General features: G+C 49.5%; 1 protein-coding gene across 1 annotated transcript in view; it reads left to right on the forward strand.

Annotated features, from left to right (window-relative positions):
* The window catches only part of arhgef38 (Rho guanine nucleotide exchange factor (GEF) 38), a 22,279-nt gene extending 8,451 nt beyond the window's left edge, over nt 1-13,828 (forward strand). Inside the window, 13 exon segments of the mRNA XM_084686766.1 lie at nt 1,154-1,271; nt 1,857-2,004; nt 2,836-2,853; nt 3,029-3,228; nt 3,742-3,875; nt 5,151-5,255; nt 6,254-6,376; nt 7,060-7,188; nt 7,190-7,402; nt 7,764-7,901; nt 8,933-9,134; nt 10,530-10,882; nt 12,479-13,828. Of these exon segments, the coding sequence (XP_084542892.1) occupies nt 1,154-1,271; nt 1,857-2,004; nt 2,836-2,853; nt 3,029-3,228; nt 3,742-3,875; nt 5,151-5,255; nt 6,254-6,376; nt 7,060-7,188; nt 7,190-7,402; nt 7,764-7,901; nt 8,933-9,134; nt 10,530-10,882; nt 12,479-12,661 (2,064 nt within the window). The 3' untranslated portion in view covers nt 12,662-13,828.
* Nucleotides 13,829-13,883: the final 55 nt, after the last annotated feature.

Genomic DNA, 13,883 nt, shown 5'->3' on the forward strand with positions numbered 1-13,883 from the left:
GAGGGATGGAGAGGGGGGAGAGTGAGGGATGGAGAGGGGGGAGAATGAGGGATGGAGAGGGGGGAGAATGAGGTAGGGAGAGGGGGGAGAATGAGGTAGGGAGAGGGGGGAGAATGAGGTAGGGAGAGGGGGGAGAGTGAGGGATGGAGAGAAGGAAGGAGAATGAGGGATGGAGAGGGGGGAGAATGAGGTAGGGAGAGGGGGGAGAATGAGGTAGGGAGAGGGGGGAGAGTGAGGTAGGGAGAGGGGGGAGAATGATGTAGGGAGAGGGGGGAGAATGAGGTAGGGAGAGGGGGGAGAGTGAGGTAGGGAGAGGGGGGAGAATGAGGTAGGGAGAGGGGGGAGAGTGAGGTAGGGAGAGGGGGGAGAGTGAGGTAGGGAGAGGGGGGAGAATGAGGTAGGGAGAGGGGGGAGAGTGAGGTAGGGAGAGGGGGGAGAGTGAGGTAGGGAGAGGGGGGAGAATGAGGTAGGGAGAGGGGGGAGAATGAGGTAGGGAGAGGGGGGAGAATGAGGTAGGGAGAGGGGGGAGAATGAGGTAGGGAGAGGGGGAGAGTGAGGTAGGGAGAGGGGGGAGAATGAGGTAGGGAGAGGGGGGAGAGTGAGGTAGGGAAAGGGGGGAGAATGAGGTAGGGAGAGGGGGGAGAGTGAGGTAGGGAGAGGGGGGAGAATGAGGTAGGGAGAGGGGGGAGAGTGAGGTAGGGAGAGGGGGGAGAATGAGGTAGGGAGAGGGGGGAGAGTGAGGTAGGGAGACAGGGTAGGAGAATGAGGAAGAGAAAAACCCCAGGTATAGTAAATGACGTCATCTGTTTCCATAGGCAAACATGAGCCGTCTAATCATTCACCCAGTCATGTCTCCTCCAGACACAACAAGGAAGCATTCACAACCTTGCTACTAGGGGAGTCAGGTGGCTGAGCGGTTAGGGAATCGGGCTAGTAATCAGAAGGTTGCTGGTTCAATTCCCCGGCCGTGCCAAATGATGTTGTGTCCTTGGGCTAGGCACTTCACCCTACTTGCCTCGGGGGGGAGGGGAATGTCCCTGTACTTACTGTAAGTCGCTCTGGATAAGAGCGTCTGCTAAAATTACTAAATGTAAATGTAGGTTTACCTCTGGTTTGATAACCGTGACCTCTGACCTCTGTGTTGTTGCGGCAGCTGGTGGACGTGGATCGTCTGTTCACCAACATGGAGACGGTGTGTGAGGTCTCCGCCACGCTGCTACACAGGCTTCAGCAGGCCACCTCTGACCCCGACCCCGAAGCTGTCATCATAGGTACGACTTTTTGTGTGTGGAAAAAAAAGTTACAAAAAAAAACTTGTTTGTGTCGGGTTTCACACACAATGTGTAAAGGATGTTTTTCAAAGGTTGAAATATATTTTTGAAAAACACCTCCCAAAAAGTTTCCAAAAAACTAGAAACGTTTTTGTATCTTGTATGTGTGTCTAACTCACACTATAAAAGTAGCTAGTAGTGCTAGCTAGGCCATTTTGAGTTACATTATAATGTACTCAATTATCTGTCAGCTTGCTAGTGGATAATGTATTAATAGTAATACGCAATGAAAGCGCTTTGCTGACTATGGACTCAATGGTGCTTTTTTAATATGCTGTTTTAAAGCAGTAATTAGTGTCCCCCTCAGGAATTGTTCTGAGAAAATGTAATATAATTGTCCCCCCCAATGTTGATAGCAGATTTTCGCCACTGTCAACAGAGTATTTTTGTCAGCGTCAGAGCTAGCAAAAAGTACCGCTGACGGTGGCATACTTCTATAACTCTGTAAAATAGAAGTGGGCTTCCCTTCGTTTGATTCTTTAGAAGTCCCACATGATAGCCCTAGCTACTTGCTTGTCTTGCCAGGAGACGTTTTCATCCAGAACAAGGCCGTGCTGGAGGATGTGTACAAGATCTACTGCTTCCACCACGAGGAGGCCAACATCCTCCTCAAGACCTACGGTCAGGAGGACGACATCAGACAACTCTTCCTCTCCTGTGAGTCCGCACTGAAGTAAGTGATTGACTGCCCTCTGTATCCCTGTCATTCTACCTGTCTTTCTCTCTCTGTATGTCTCTCTCTCTGTGTCTCTCTGTATGTCTGTCTCTCCCTCTCTCTCTCTGTATGTCTCTCTCTCTGTCTCTCTGTATGTCTGTCTCTCTTTCTTTCCGTATGTCTCTCTCTCTGTCTCTGTCTCTGTCTCTCTCTCTCTCTCTCTCTCTCTCTCTCTCTCTCTCTCTCTCTCTCTCTCTCTGTGTCTCTCTCTCTCTGTATGTCTCTCTCTCCCTCTCTCTCTCTGTATGTCTCTCTCTCTCTCTCTCTCTCTCTCTGTCTCTGTCTCTGTCTCTGTCTCTGTCTCTGTCTCTGTCTCTCTCTCTCTCTCTCTCTGTATGTCTCTCTCTCTCTCTCTCTCTCTCTCTCTGTCTCTGTCTCTCTCTCTCTCTCTCTGTATGTCTCTCTCTCTCTCTCTCTCTCTCTCTGTATGTCTCTCTCTCTCTCTCTCTCTCTCTCTCTCTCTCTCTCTCTCTCTCTCTCTGTCTCTCTGTGAGTGGCTGTTCTCTTTTTTTAGTTATTTTTCTGTCTTTCTCTTAATGTGTTTCTAATTCTTCCTCATCTCACTCTGTGTTTAACAGTTTTCGCTTTCTTTTTCTCTCTGTTTTCCTGTGTAAATGTATCCCTCGCTCTCTGTCTCTCTCTCTGTCTCTCTGTCTCTCTCTCTGTCTCTCTGTCTCTCTCTGTCTCTCTCTGTGAGTGTTTGACTGGGAGAGCTTCTCTTGTTTGCGTAGACGATCTGCTGATGGTCTTTTCTCGTTCTGATCTGAGTATTTCTTTGTCACGTTGCAGGCGAATATACGACGAAGAGTGAGTATTCTTTATTCCTTTTGATGAATTTGGAAAACAGAAATAAAGTTCAAACTTACGAATGAATGTTGTTTTAAACTATTAATGAGCTGTAACAGGCTTCAACTCCTGGAAATGCGTTTCTGTACGCAACCCCTTAAACCTCAGATAATGTTGTGCTGTGTTGATGCCTCAGAGGGAAGCCCAGCTTGCTGAACATGGGGTCGCTGCTCATCAAGCCCGTCCAGCGCGTCATGAAATACCCTCTGCTGCTCGGGGAGCTCTGGCAGGCCACGCCCGACAACCACCCCGACAACCGTCCGCTGCAGCAGGCCTTTACCGCCGCCAAGATCATCAACGTCAACATCAACGAGTTCAAGAGGAGGAAAGACCTAGGTGAGGCTGGGACCGTGAGGATACACTGTGTAGATAGACTCTCTGACTGGGGTGTTTCTGAAGGGGAAGGGTCTGACTGGGGTGTTTCGGAAGGGGAAGGGTCTGACTGGGGTGTTTCGGAAGGGGAAGGGTCTGACTGGGGTGTTTCTGAAGGGAAAGGGTCTGACTGGGGTGTTTCTGAAGAGGAAGGGTCTGATTGGGGTGTTTCTGAAGGGAAAGGGTCTGACTGGGGTGTTTCTGAAGGGTAAGGGTCTGACTGGGGTGTTTCTGAAGAGGAAGGGTCTGATTGGGGTGTTTCTGAAGGGAAAGGGTCTGACTGAAGTGTTTCTGAAGGGGAAGGGTTAGGGTCTGACTGGGCTGTTTCTGAAGGGGAAGGGTTAGGGTCTGACTGGGCTGTTTCTGAAGGGGAAGGGTTAGGGTCTGACTGGGCTGTTTCTGAAGGGGAAGGGTTAGGGTCTGACTGGGATGTTTCTGAAGGTTAAGTGTCTGACTGGGGTGTTTCTGTGTGTGCAGTGATGAAGTACAGGAGGAGTGAGGATGAGGGCTCGCTGAGGGTGAAGTTCAACAAGCTCAACATGCACTCCATCAGGAAGAAGTCTGACAGGCTGACAGGACATCTGAAGCTGCTTACCGGGGTGGAACCTCAGGTACACAGGATGATCTGTCTTTACCTGTCTGTCTGTCTGTCTGTCTGTCTTTACCTGTCTGTCTTTACCTGTCTGTCTGTCTGTCTGTCTTTACCTGTCTGTCTGTCTTTACCTGTCTGTCTGTCTGTCTTTACCTGTCTGTCTTTACCTGTCTGTCTGTCTGTCTGTCTGTCTGTCTGTCTGTCTGTCTGTCTGTCTGTCTGTCTGTCTTTACCTATCTGTCTGTCTTTACCTGTCTGTCTGTCTGTCTTTACCTGTCTGTCTTTACCTGTCTGTCTGTCTGTCTGTCTTAACCTGTCTGTCTGTCTTTACCTGTCTGTCTGTCTGTCTGTCTGTCTGTCTGTCTGTCTGTCTGTCTGTCTGTCTTAACCTGTCTGTCTGTCTTTACCTGTCTGTCTTTACCTGTCTGTCTGTCTTTACCTGTCTGTCTTCACCTGTCTGTCTGTCTGTCTGTCTGTCTGTCTGTCTGTCTTTACCTGTCTGTCTGTCTTTACCTGTCTGTCTTCACCTGTCTGTCTGTCTGTCTGTCTGTCTTTACCTGTCTGTTTGTCTTTACCTGTCTGTCTTTACCTGTCTGTCTTTACCTGTCTGTCTGTATTTACCTGTCTGTCTTTACCTGTCTGTCTGTCTGTCTTTACCTGTCTGTCTTTACCTGTCTGTCTTTACCTGTCTGTCTGTCTTTACCTGTCTGTCTTTACCTGTCTGTCTGTCTTTACCTGTCTGTCTTCACCTGTCTGTCTGTCTCTACCTGTCTGTCTGTCATTACCTGTCTGTCTTTACCTGTCTGTCTGTCTGTCTCTACCTGTCTGTCTGTCATTACCTGTCTGTCTGTCTGTCTGTCTTTACCTGTTTGTCTGTCAATACCTGTTTGTCTATCTCTGTCTTTACCTTCAAGTTCAAGTATTTTATTTGTCAGGTACACAGAACAACACAAGGTCAGACTGGGCACTGAAATTCTGTCTATCTCTCTGTCTTCTATCTCTCCTTCTCTTTCTTAGTCTCTTTCTGTCTTTCCTTTACTGTCATCCTCTCTCTTTTGTCTCTCTCTTCGCTTTTCTCTTTTTTTAAGTTCTCCCTCACTCACAGCCTGACCCAACTCCAGCTCAAAGAAGTTTGTAGTCAGTGTGACATAACTCCCCTGTATCCTGGTCACATGCTTCCTGTCCTGCAGGGTGACAGATGGCATAATCCACTTCCACCACCATGGTTTTCTTTCATGCTGAGAAGGTCAATATTGGTTCAGGGTAAACCTTTCCTTCCAAACGTGTCTTCCAGGTGAGAGACGAGGTGTTCGACAAGGAGGAGAAGATGTTCAGATGCCTGGAGAAAGCTGTCAAATTGCTGATCAAGAATATCCACATTTACCTGATGCACACCCAGGTAATGGACTAATCTGACACTATAGACTACCTACTCACCCAGGTAATAGACTAATCTGACACTATAGACTACCTACTCACCCAGGTAATAGACTGATCTGACACTATAGACTACCTACTCACCCAGGTAATAGACTAATCTGACACTATAGACTACCTACTCACCCAGGTAATGGACTGATCTGACACTATAGACTACCTACTCACCCAGGTAATAGACTGATCTGACACTATAGACTACCTACTCACCCAGGTAATGGACTGATCTGACACTATAGACTACCTACTCACCCAGGTAATAGACTGATCTGACACTATAGACTACCTACTCACCCAGGTAATAGACTGATCCCTCACCAGTGAGTCTGGACATTACTACACCCTCAGTACATACGGTACAAGTATAGAGGTGTGTGTGTCATTCATGTCATTCAAAGCCTCACCTTCTACGGGTATATTTCATACATAAACCAAATAATTATGAATTAATAGTGTGATAATCTGAAATTGAAGGACTGTTGTATTTGTCTCTGCATATCTGCTCCTCTGTTGAGTTGGTTTTGCCGGTCTCCTGACCGTGGTGTTGCGGGTCTCCTGACCGTGGTGTTGCTGGTTTCCTGACCGTGGTGTTGCTGGTTTCCTGACCGTGGTGTTGCTGGTTTCCTGACCGTGGTGTTGCCGGTCTCCTGACCGAGGTGTTGCCGGTCTCCTGACCGTGGTGTTGCTGGTCTCCTGACCGAGGTGTTGCCGGTCTCCTGACCGAGGTGTTGCCGGTCTCCTGACCGTGGTGTTGCTGGTTTCCTGACCGTGGTGTTGCTGGTTTCCTGACCGTGGTATTGCTGGTTTCCTGACCGTGGTGTTGCCGGTCTCCTGACCGAGGTGTTGCCGGTGTCCTGACCGTGGTGTTGCCGGTCTCCTGACCGTGGTGTTGCCGGTCTCCTGACCGTGGTGTTGCCGGTCTCCTGACCGAGGTGTTGGGTCCTGTGTGTGCTTCTGCAGGAGATGGTGTCAGTAGCAGTGCAGAATGCTCCTGACCTGGAGAACATCATCAGAGACCAGGACAAGATCGACACCAACGCCACCCTGCAGCCCAGGAACGGAAATGACCCTTACAAGCGCTTTGTAAGACACGTCTCCCTCTGACTCCCCTCTCTCTCTTCACCTCCCCCCCCTCAGTATCTCCCTCCCCCCTTCCCTCTCTCTCCCCCAGCAGGTAGCCGGTCAGGCCTGTCTGTTCTCTGTCTTTGTGCACATGATGCACCTCCTTCTGGGTAAAAGCCTCCCCTAAATGAGTGTAATTGCAACTCAAATGCATTTGTCTTTACTGTCTTCATCCCAGTCTGTCTGTGTTTGACCGTCTTTGTCTCTCTAGTTTACATTCTAATTAGTCTTAAAAGCTATTATAGACACTGGCCTGTGCCTCAGTAATGGACCTAATGCACTCTATTTGAGAAATAGCAGGAAGTGAAGAGGGGATCCTTTTATTCTGAAATCCTCCCTGTCTTTGTGTAGATGCCCTTTGTGTGGATTCTAATAGAAGGCTCGTTATTTAAATGAGTACGGTGACTTGAATAGACCAGCGGTGCAGGTGGTTGAACTGAGGCCACAGACAAGGATCTATAAGGAGCACCCTGTGTCTTGTCTGGCCTCTATCATATCTTGAGGTGAAAGACCTCGAGACCACGGTTCAAATCCCGGCCCGTGCCATCCTCAGTGCTGTCTGTCTCGAGATTTCTAAACTCACTCCTTCCTGCTCACATCAAAATTCAATTAAAAAAGTAACAAAGTTCTCCTCCTCCTCCCAGAAACAGCGTCTGGAGCGCTTGGTGGTCGTCCCCCTGACCTCCCTCCAGGTCATGTTCTCCTCCCCTCAGAAGCTCATCCAGAAGCGATACGACAAGCTGCTGGACTACTGCAGCCGGCTGGAGCGCTCCCCCCTCCTCCATCTCCCCCCCGGGGGAGGAGCAGGGCCGGGGGCAGGCCAGGAGGGACTATGAGGCCCTGAACGCCCAGCTGGTGGAGGAGCTGCAGAGGTTCAACATGGCTGCCCGCTCCATCCTGGACAGCTGTGTGATGTGTGTGGTCACTCTGCTCAAAGAGCTGATGGACACCTCGCACCACCACACACCCTCCATACAGCAGCTGCCTGTGAGTGTGTATGTGTGTGTGAGAATGTGTGTGTAGGCAGTTGAGAGCATGTGCGCATGGTTGAGAGCAGGCGTGACTGAGCAGGTGTGTGTGAGAGCAGGTGTGTGTGAGAGCAGGTGTGTGTGAGAGCAGGTGTGTGTGAGAGCAGGTGTGACTGAGCAGGTGTGTGTGAGAGCAGGTGTGTGTGAGAGCAGGTGTGTGTGAGAGCAGGTGTGTGTGAGAGCAGGTGTGTCCAAGTACCACGTTGTGTTGTTTATCCTCATCGCTGCCATAGAAATCGATTGTAGCGCTGGATAGTATTGAACTGTATCTTGAAATGAATTCTATTTTCCTGCATGTTAACATGTTTGTGTGTGTCCAGGCTCCCTTGTCCAATATCAGTGAGGTGCAGAGCAGCATCCTGAACGAGCTAAACAGCCTGGCCTTCGTCAGAGACAACGCCCAGAGACTGATGGAGAGGAAGGTCAGCTTCGAAAGGACCCGAGACAAAAGACCCACGGTGAGGCCGGGTACCAATGGGGCGCAAGTACCTCTCGCGCTACCGTCCGATTGGTCTAGATCGGTGCTGCCCAACCCTGGTCCTCAGGGACCCCCTTGCCTTGCATGTTCTAGATGTTTCCCTGCTCCAGCACACCTGATTCAGATGATTGGATTGTTATGAAGCTCAACAGAAGCTTGGTAATGACGCATACATTAGAATCAGGTGTGTTGGAAGGAAACATCTAGAACATGCCGGGGGTCCCGGGGACCAGAGATGAGGACACACCTGCTGTGTTTGTTGTAATCAAGACTTAATCTATACTGGAAAAATCCTGTACTGAAATCATATATAAACTGTTGTTCATGTTCTGCAGGCAGAATAGTTAGGGAATCCTTGTTGTAGGCTTGTTTTTCCTTTAAGAATGTCTTTAGTGTGTAACAATGAACCCCCCTCGTACACACACACCGAGACCTCCCTCCCTTTTTAAATAGGACCAATTAAAATTCAATTACAGTGTGATGTTGGGGATCTTCTGGTAGACAGCAGAGTCTGGCTGGTTTTGGCGCCGAAAATGGCTGCCTAAGTAGGCTCTCCTGCCAAAGTAAATTCCTTGTCTGTGCAAACTTTCATGGCGAATAAACACCAATTCTGATTCTGATTCTGATATTGGGGATCTTATGGTAGGCAGCAGAGTCTGGCTGGTGATTAAATAGAGCGCTTGGCAGTCACTCCCCCAGGTAGCTCTCCCGTAAAACAGCTGTGTGTACGTGTGTGTGTGTGTGTGTGTGTGTGTAAGGGAGCGTATCAGGATCCCTGTGGAGCAATATCAAACCGTATCCTTCCCCTGAGCCCCCCCCCCCAACACACAGCCCTCACACAAGGGAGCTTGTTAGTTCTCTCCTCTCCACACACAACATCTCTCTCACACGCACAGTACACAACCTCTCACACACACACACAGTACACCACCTCACACACACACACAGTACACAACATCTCTCACAGCCACATCCCGTCTGAGCAGGGTGCGTTTGATCCGTGCCCCCCAGGTGCCGGAGGTGCAGCGTCAGTCGGAGGAGCAGCGGGCCAGGCTGCGGGCGGGGCACAGCGCGGAGCGGCTGTTCCTGCTGAAGAGGAACTGTAACGGCTGTCAGGAGGGGGACTTGGCACTGTTGGAGGGGGAGATGGTGGCCCTGCTGGAGGAGACCGACCCCCACGGCAGCAACACTCGCTGGCTGGTTCACACTGGGGGTGAGGGGGAGGAGGGGAGACTCACACTCTGACTCTCTCTCTCCCACACAGACACACTCTGACTCTCTCTCTTGTTCTCACATACATACGCACACACACACAAGATTTTTCTGTGTGTGTGTGTAAAGTTTTTCTGTCCCTCTCGGTCTCACCCTCTCAGTCTCACCCTCTCGGTCTCACCCTCTCAGTCTCACCTTCTCGGTCTCACCTTCTCGGTCTCACCCTCTCTCTCTCTCAAGCTCTACCGCTCTCCCGCCCTCCCTTCCTCCCTGTCTCTCTCCCTTTCCCTCTCCCTCTCCCTCTCCCTTTCCCTCTCCATCTCCCTGGCTTGTTTCCCGGGAGACAGGATAGACTCCAGAGATAGTTAGCCTGCGTTCCTCTCGTGTCTTTCCATCTCGTGTGGCGGCTGTTTGGAACACACAGAGCTGGAAGCAGAGCAGCTCACTACAAAGCTGCTCCCTAGAGGGACCCTGACGCAGAGAGGACCCACAGAGCATACACACACACACTCACACTTTCATACACTCACTTTAATACACACACACACACACACACACACACTCCTCTGTACTCAACAACAACAAGCCCTTAAATAAGCCAAAGACTTTTTAAGCAGCGCGTCTGTGTGGGTGTATGCACACAGACACGGCTCCTCGTGCTTCCCAAGCATCAGGGCGTACTCCTGTACTCGTGTTCTGTTCCACCGGCTGTTTGTCTCTGGCTTGATGACATCAGCGCCGTGATGACAGGAGGCCACCGTCAGCTGCTCTCTGGGAGACACAGCTTGTTGTTGTGGAGCAGAATCCATTGTATTCTCTCTCACTAGCGCCAAGACTTCGGTTGCGTTCATGCTAACCCTAACCCTACATGCATGCATGCTAACCCTGACCCTACATGCATGCATGCCAACCCTACATGCATGCATGCTAACCCTGACCCTACATGCATGCATGCTAACCCTACATGCATGCATGCTAACCCTGACCCTACATGCATGCATGCTAACCCTACATGCATGCATGCATGCTAACCCTAACCTTACATGCATGCATGCTAACCCTACATGCATGCATGCATGCTTACCCTAACCCTACATGCAGAATCAGTACTGATAGGGTGTTCCACAGAGAGAAGGATCTTCTCTTTCTCTCACTTCTTCTTTCTTACCCCCCCTCTCTCTCTTGCTTCCTTTCTCTCTCTTTCACTCTGGCACAATTTTCTCTGACTGACTTACTCTCTCTTTCTCTCTTTCGAACAAACTCACTCACAAGGTACATTTGTTCATGTATCCATACATTTGGTCCCCACAAGGGTAGTTAAACAAGACCACACACACACACACACACTCATGCACAGACACACCGGTAACTCTCCCTCTCTCTACGCCGCCCCCAGCTTCCCAAGGCTACACCTACTCCACCTTCCTGAAGCGCTACAATCCCCAGAGAGACCAGACCCCCACCTCCACCCCAACCTCCACCCCCCTCCCCCACGACAGCCACCCCAAGCACCAGTCCCTCATCCTGGACGACGACTTCGACAACCTCAGCCTGTTTGTGTCGGGCAGCGGTAGCATGAGGAGCTTCAGCCTGTCTGACAGCTGCAATACCTTGTCTGGCCTGCAGGGGTCTGACAGCTGCAGTGCCTTGTCTGGGCTGCAGGGGTCTGACAGCTGCAGCACCTTGTCTGGTCTGCAGGGGGAGCTGCAGGGGGAGCTGGAACTGAGTGTGGACGGGGACGACCAGCAGGTGAGGGTCTCAGCCAGAGAATGTCTAATAAAGGGAGAACTGCCACTCTCGGGAAACTTCCGGGTTCTGAACTTGTTGCAGTTCCACTCTAGTTCCATATGAGGGCGCTAACGGTCAAGTGCAGAATTAATGGCGGTCTATGGAGCGGTACCCCTCAAAATCCACTTTTCTCAGGTTATGATTTTTTGTCTAGTAATTTGAATTATGAATTCGAAAGGGGAGGCAAAAAAAATGAAGCCCGCTAGATTTTTTTTAAATAAAGCCTTTTAAAATGTAATTGACGTCATACACATCGTACGACCAGAGCTACTGCTTTACGGCAAGCTCTGGTTACTTACTTTTTTCTCTCAGGGCATCAACAACACAGCTGAAAGGTTAAGCTCTCCCTGTCAATACACATGCTAGAAAGAGTTTTGGCTTGCTAATGTTGTTGCTAATGTTGCTAATGCTCCAACATTATGATTCTACTTCGGATGCCATCAAGCAGGAGCTCTGGTCGTATCAGTCCTTCTCTAACCAATCAACATTCATTAGCAGAATACTAGCGTGTTATGGGCAACGACTCACCCTGTAAGAAATTAAAAGGACATAAGTACTCGTTCATTCAACTTTTGACCTGTAATCCATGTTGAACATGCAAAAACTGAGATTTCTCAACGACAATCAGGCGAAAGAGACAAATTTAGCCATTTAGCTCCATAGACTCCCATTCATTTTGCACTCGACTGCAATCACTCCCAGTGGAACTCTGGTGGAACTGCAACAAAATTCAGTACAATGGGGCTTAACAGGGATTGGGCAGGCTCTCCTCAAACAGGCTCTGGTCTCAGCTGTATTGTCAGAACAAATGTGTGTGTGTGTGTGTGGGGGGGGGGGGGGGGGGCTGTGCACTCCTCTGTAAAATAGGGGCGTTAATTCCAGTGCGGCAGTAAAACCTGGCATGCTGCTTTATAGAGCAGATGATTAGAAGACGAAGCCCCCTCCATACCAAGCCCCCCAGCCCCAGCCCCCTCCAGACACCCCCCCCAGCCCCCTCCAGACACCCCCCCCAGCCCCCTCCAGACACCCCCCCCAGCCCCCTCCATACCATGCCCCCTCCAGACACCCCCCCCAGCCCCCTCCAGACACCCCCCCCAGCCCCCTCCAGACACCCCCCCCAGCCCCCTCCATACCATGCCCCCTCCAGCCCCAGCCCCCTCCAGACACCCCCCCCAGCCCCCTCCAGACACCCCCCAGCCCCCTCCAGACCCAGACCCCCAGGAGGGGGGCACAGGGGTGCTGAGGTCTGTCCTTGCTTCAGGTTTATATAAACACTGGGTGAGATAAGTCAATAGGCAAGTGGTATGAGGTAGTGAGTGTGTGTGCCACTGCCAGCGTGCTTGTCTGCCAGTGTTATGAACCAACAGTGCCATCTACTGGTTAACCACCAACCCATCCTCATGAACACAAGTTTACTCATTGATCTGATGAGAAACATTAAAAACATTCACCTCTGGAATAATGAACTGTTTGACAGTCAGGTCAACTGACGAGTGTGTTGATTGACGACTGACGGGCCTGTCATTGACCCTTTGACCTTTGCCCCCCCCCCCCCAGTTCTATGCAGTGTACGCGTTCACGGCCCGCTGCGAGCAGGAGCTCACCCTGCAGGAGTACCAGCACGTCAGCATCCTGCAGTTCAGCGACCTGGGGGGCAACAAGGACTGGTGGCTGGCTGAGGCTGAGGGGCGGAGGGGCTACGTGCCCGCTAACTACCTGGGCAAGATGTCTTACGCTTGATGGAGGAGGGAAGGAGAGAGGGAGAGCGGCAGGGAGGAAGGCAGGATGAGTAAAGGAAGGAAAGGAGGATATAAAGAAGGAGTGAAGGAAATAGGGCTGGGCAATATATCGAATATTAGCGATAATATCGCCATCGTTTTGACGACGATGTAAAATTTGAAAATATCGTGAACATCGAATATATATATTTGCTGGTCCTTGTGTTGCTTGTGTTCTAAAATCACCGTCACACACACACACACACACACACATACACACACAGATACCGTTTGTGCACATGCTCTTTGTGAGCATATATGCACAAACTGAAAATTGCACTCGAACAGGCTCTCTTCTGCTCTCTTTTTGTCCTGTCACATAAGGACCTCTGCATGAATTGTTCCATGTGAGGTCCATTTTGTCAAGTTGCAAGTACCATGTTAGGGCAACTGATTAAATTTGCACTACACATTTTTAACTTTGTAACAATAGCTGTTCTATCTAAATCGCTTTTGTTGTTTCCTAATGGGGGTCAAAAGAAAATTATGTTTTTTATTTAATTTAAATGCCAATGCAAACATATCGAGATATATATTGAATAATATTTGGGACAATGTCGAGACATCAATCTTTTTTATACATCGCCCAGCCCTAGAAGGAAGACAGGAGAGAGTGAAGGAAGGGTACACCAGTGAAAGGACACCTACAGGCATGTGAAGAATGTCCGAGTCCTCGGACAACATGGTTCCTTCCTGCTGAGAGGTGTGTGATCTATCCGACTGATCTGGAAGATATCTGGAGAGCTGTGTACCGTTCAGATCGCTGATTTCCGCTGGGGGAATCAGAGAGGGAGCAGATGCTTAAGTATTTCAAAGAAGCCAGTGTCAACAGTTTTCTGTCCAATTAAGTTCTTTATTTAATGATCCGTTCAGAGCTTAATTGCTGTAATAAGACATATTTGCTTAGAGAAAGCCAAATCATGCAGATTGAAGGTGCTTGGTTTAGCCATCTGCAGTGTTTATTGTGATTCAGATGATTTATTCAAATATATATATTTAAAGAATGTATTTTGAAAGATTTTAAATGAAGTAATAGTTTTCATAAGATAGGATATATATATATATATATATATATGTAATTTAAGATGTCACTTTAATGAATAAATATATGAATATCCTCTACTGAAAAGATATTGTCCCTATTGTTTCAAAGTCAGTCAATTACACCCTCACAACTTTCCAAA

The sequence above is a fragment of the Hypomesus nipponensis genome, chromosome 22 (assembly GCF_054491055.1).
Source record: "Hypomesus nipponensis isolate SF chromosome 22, ASM5449105v1, whole genome shotgun sequence".
NCBI lineage: Eukaryota > Metazoa > Chordata > Actinopteri > Osmeriformes > Osmeridae > Hypomesus > Hypomesus nipponensis.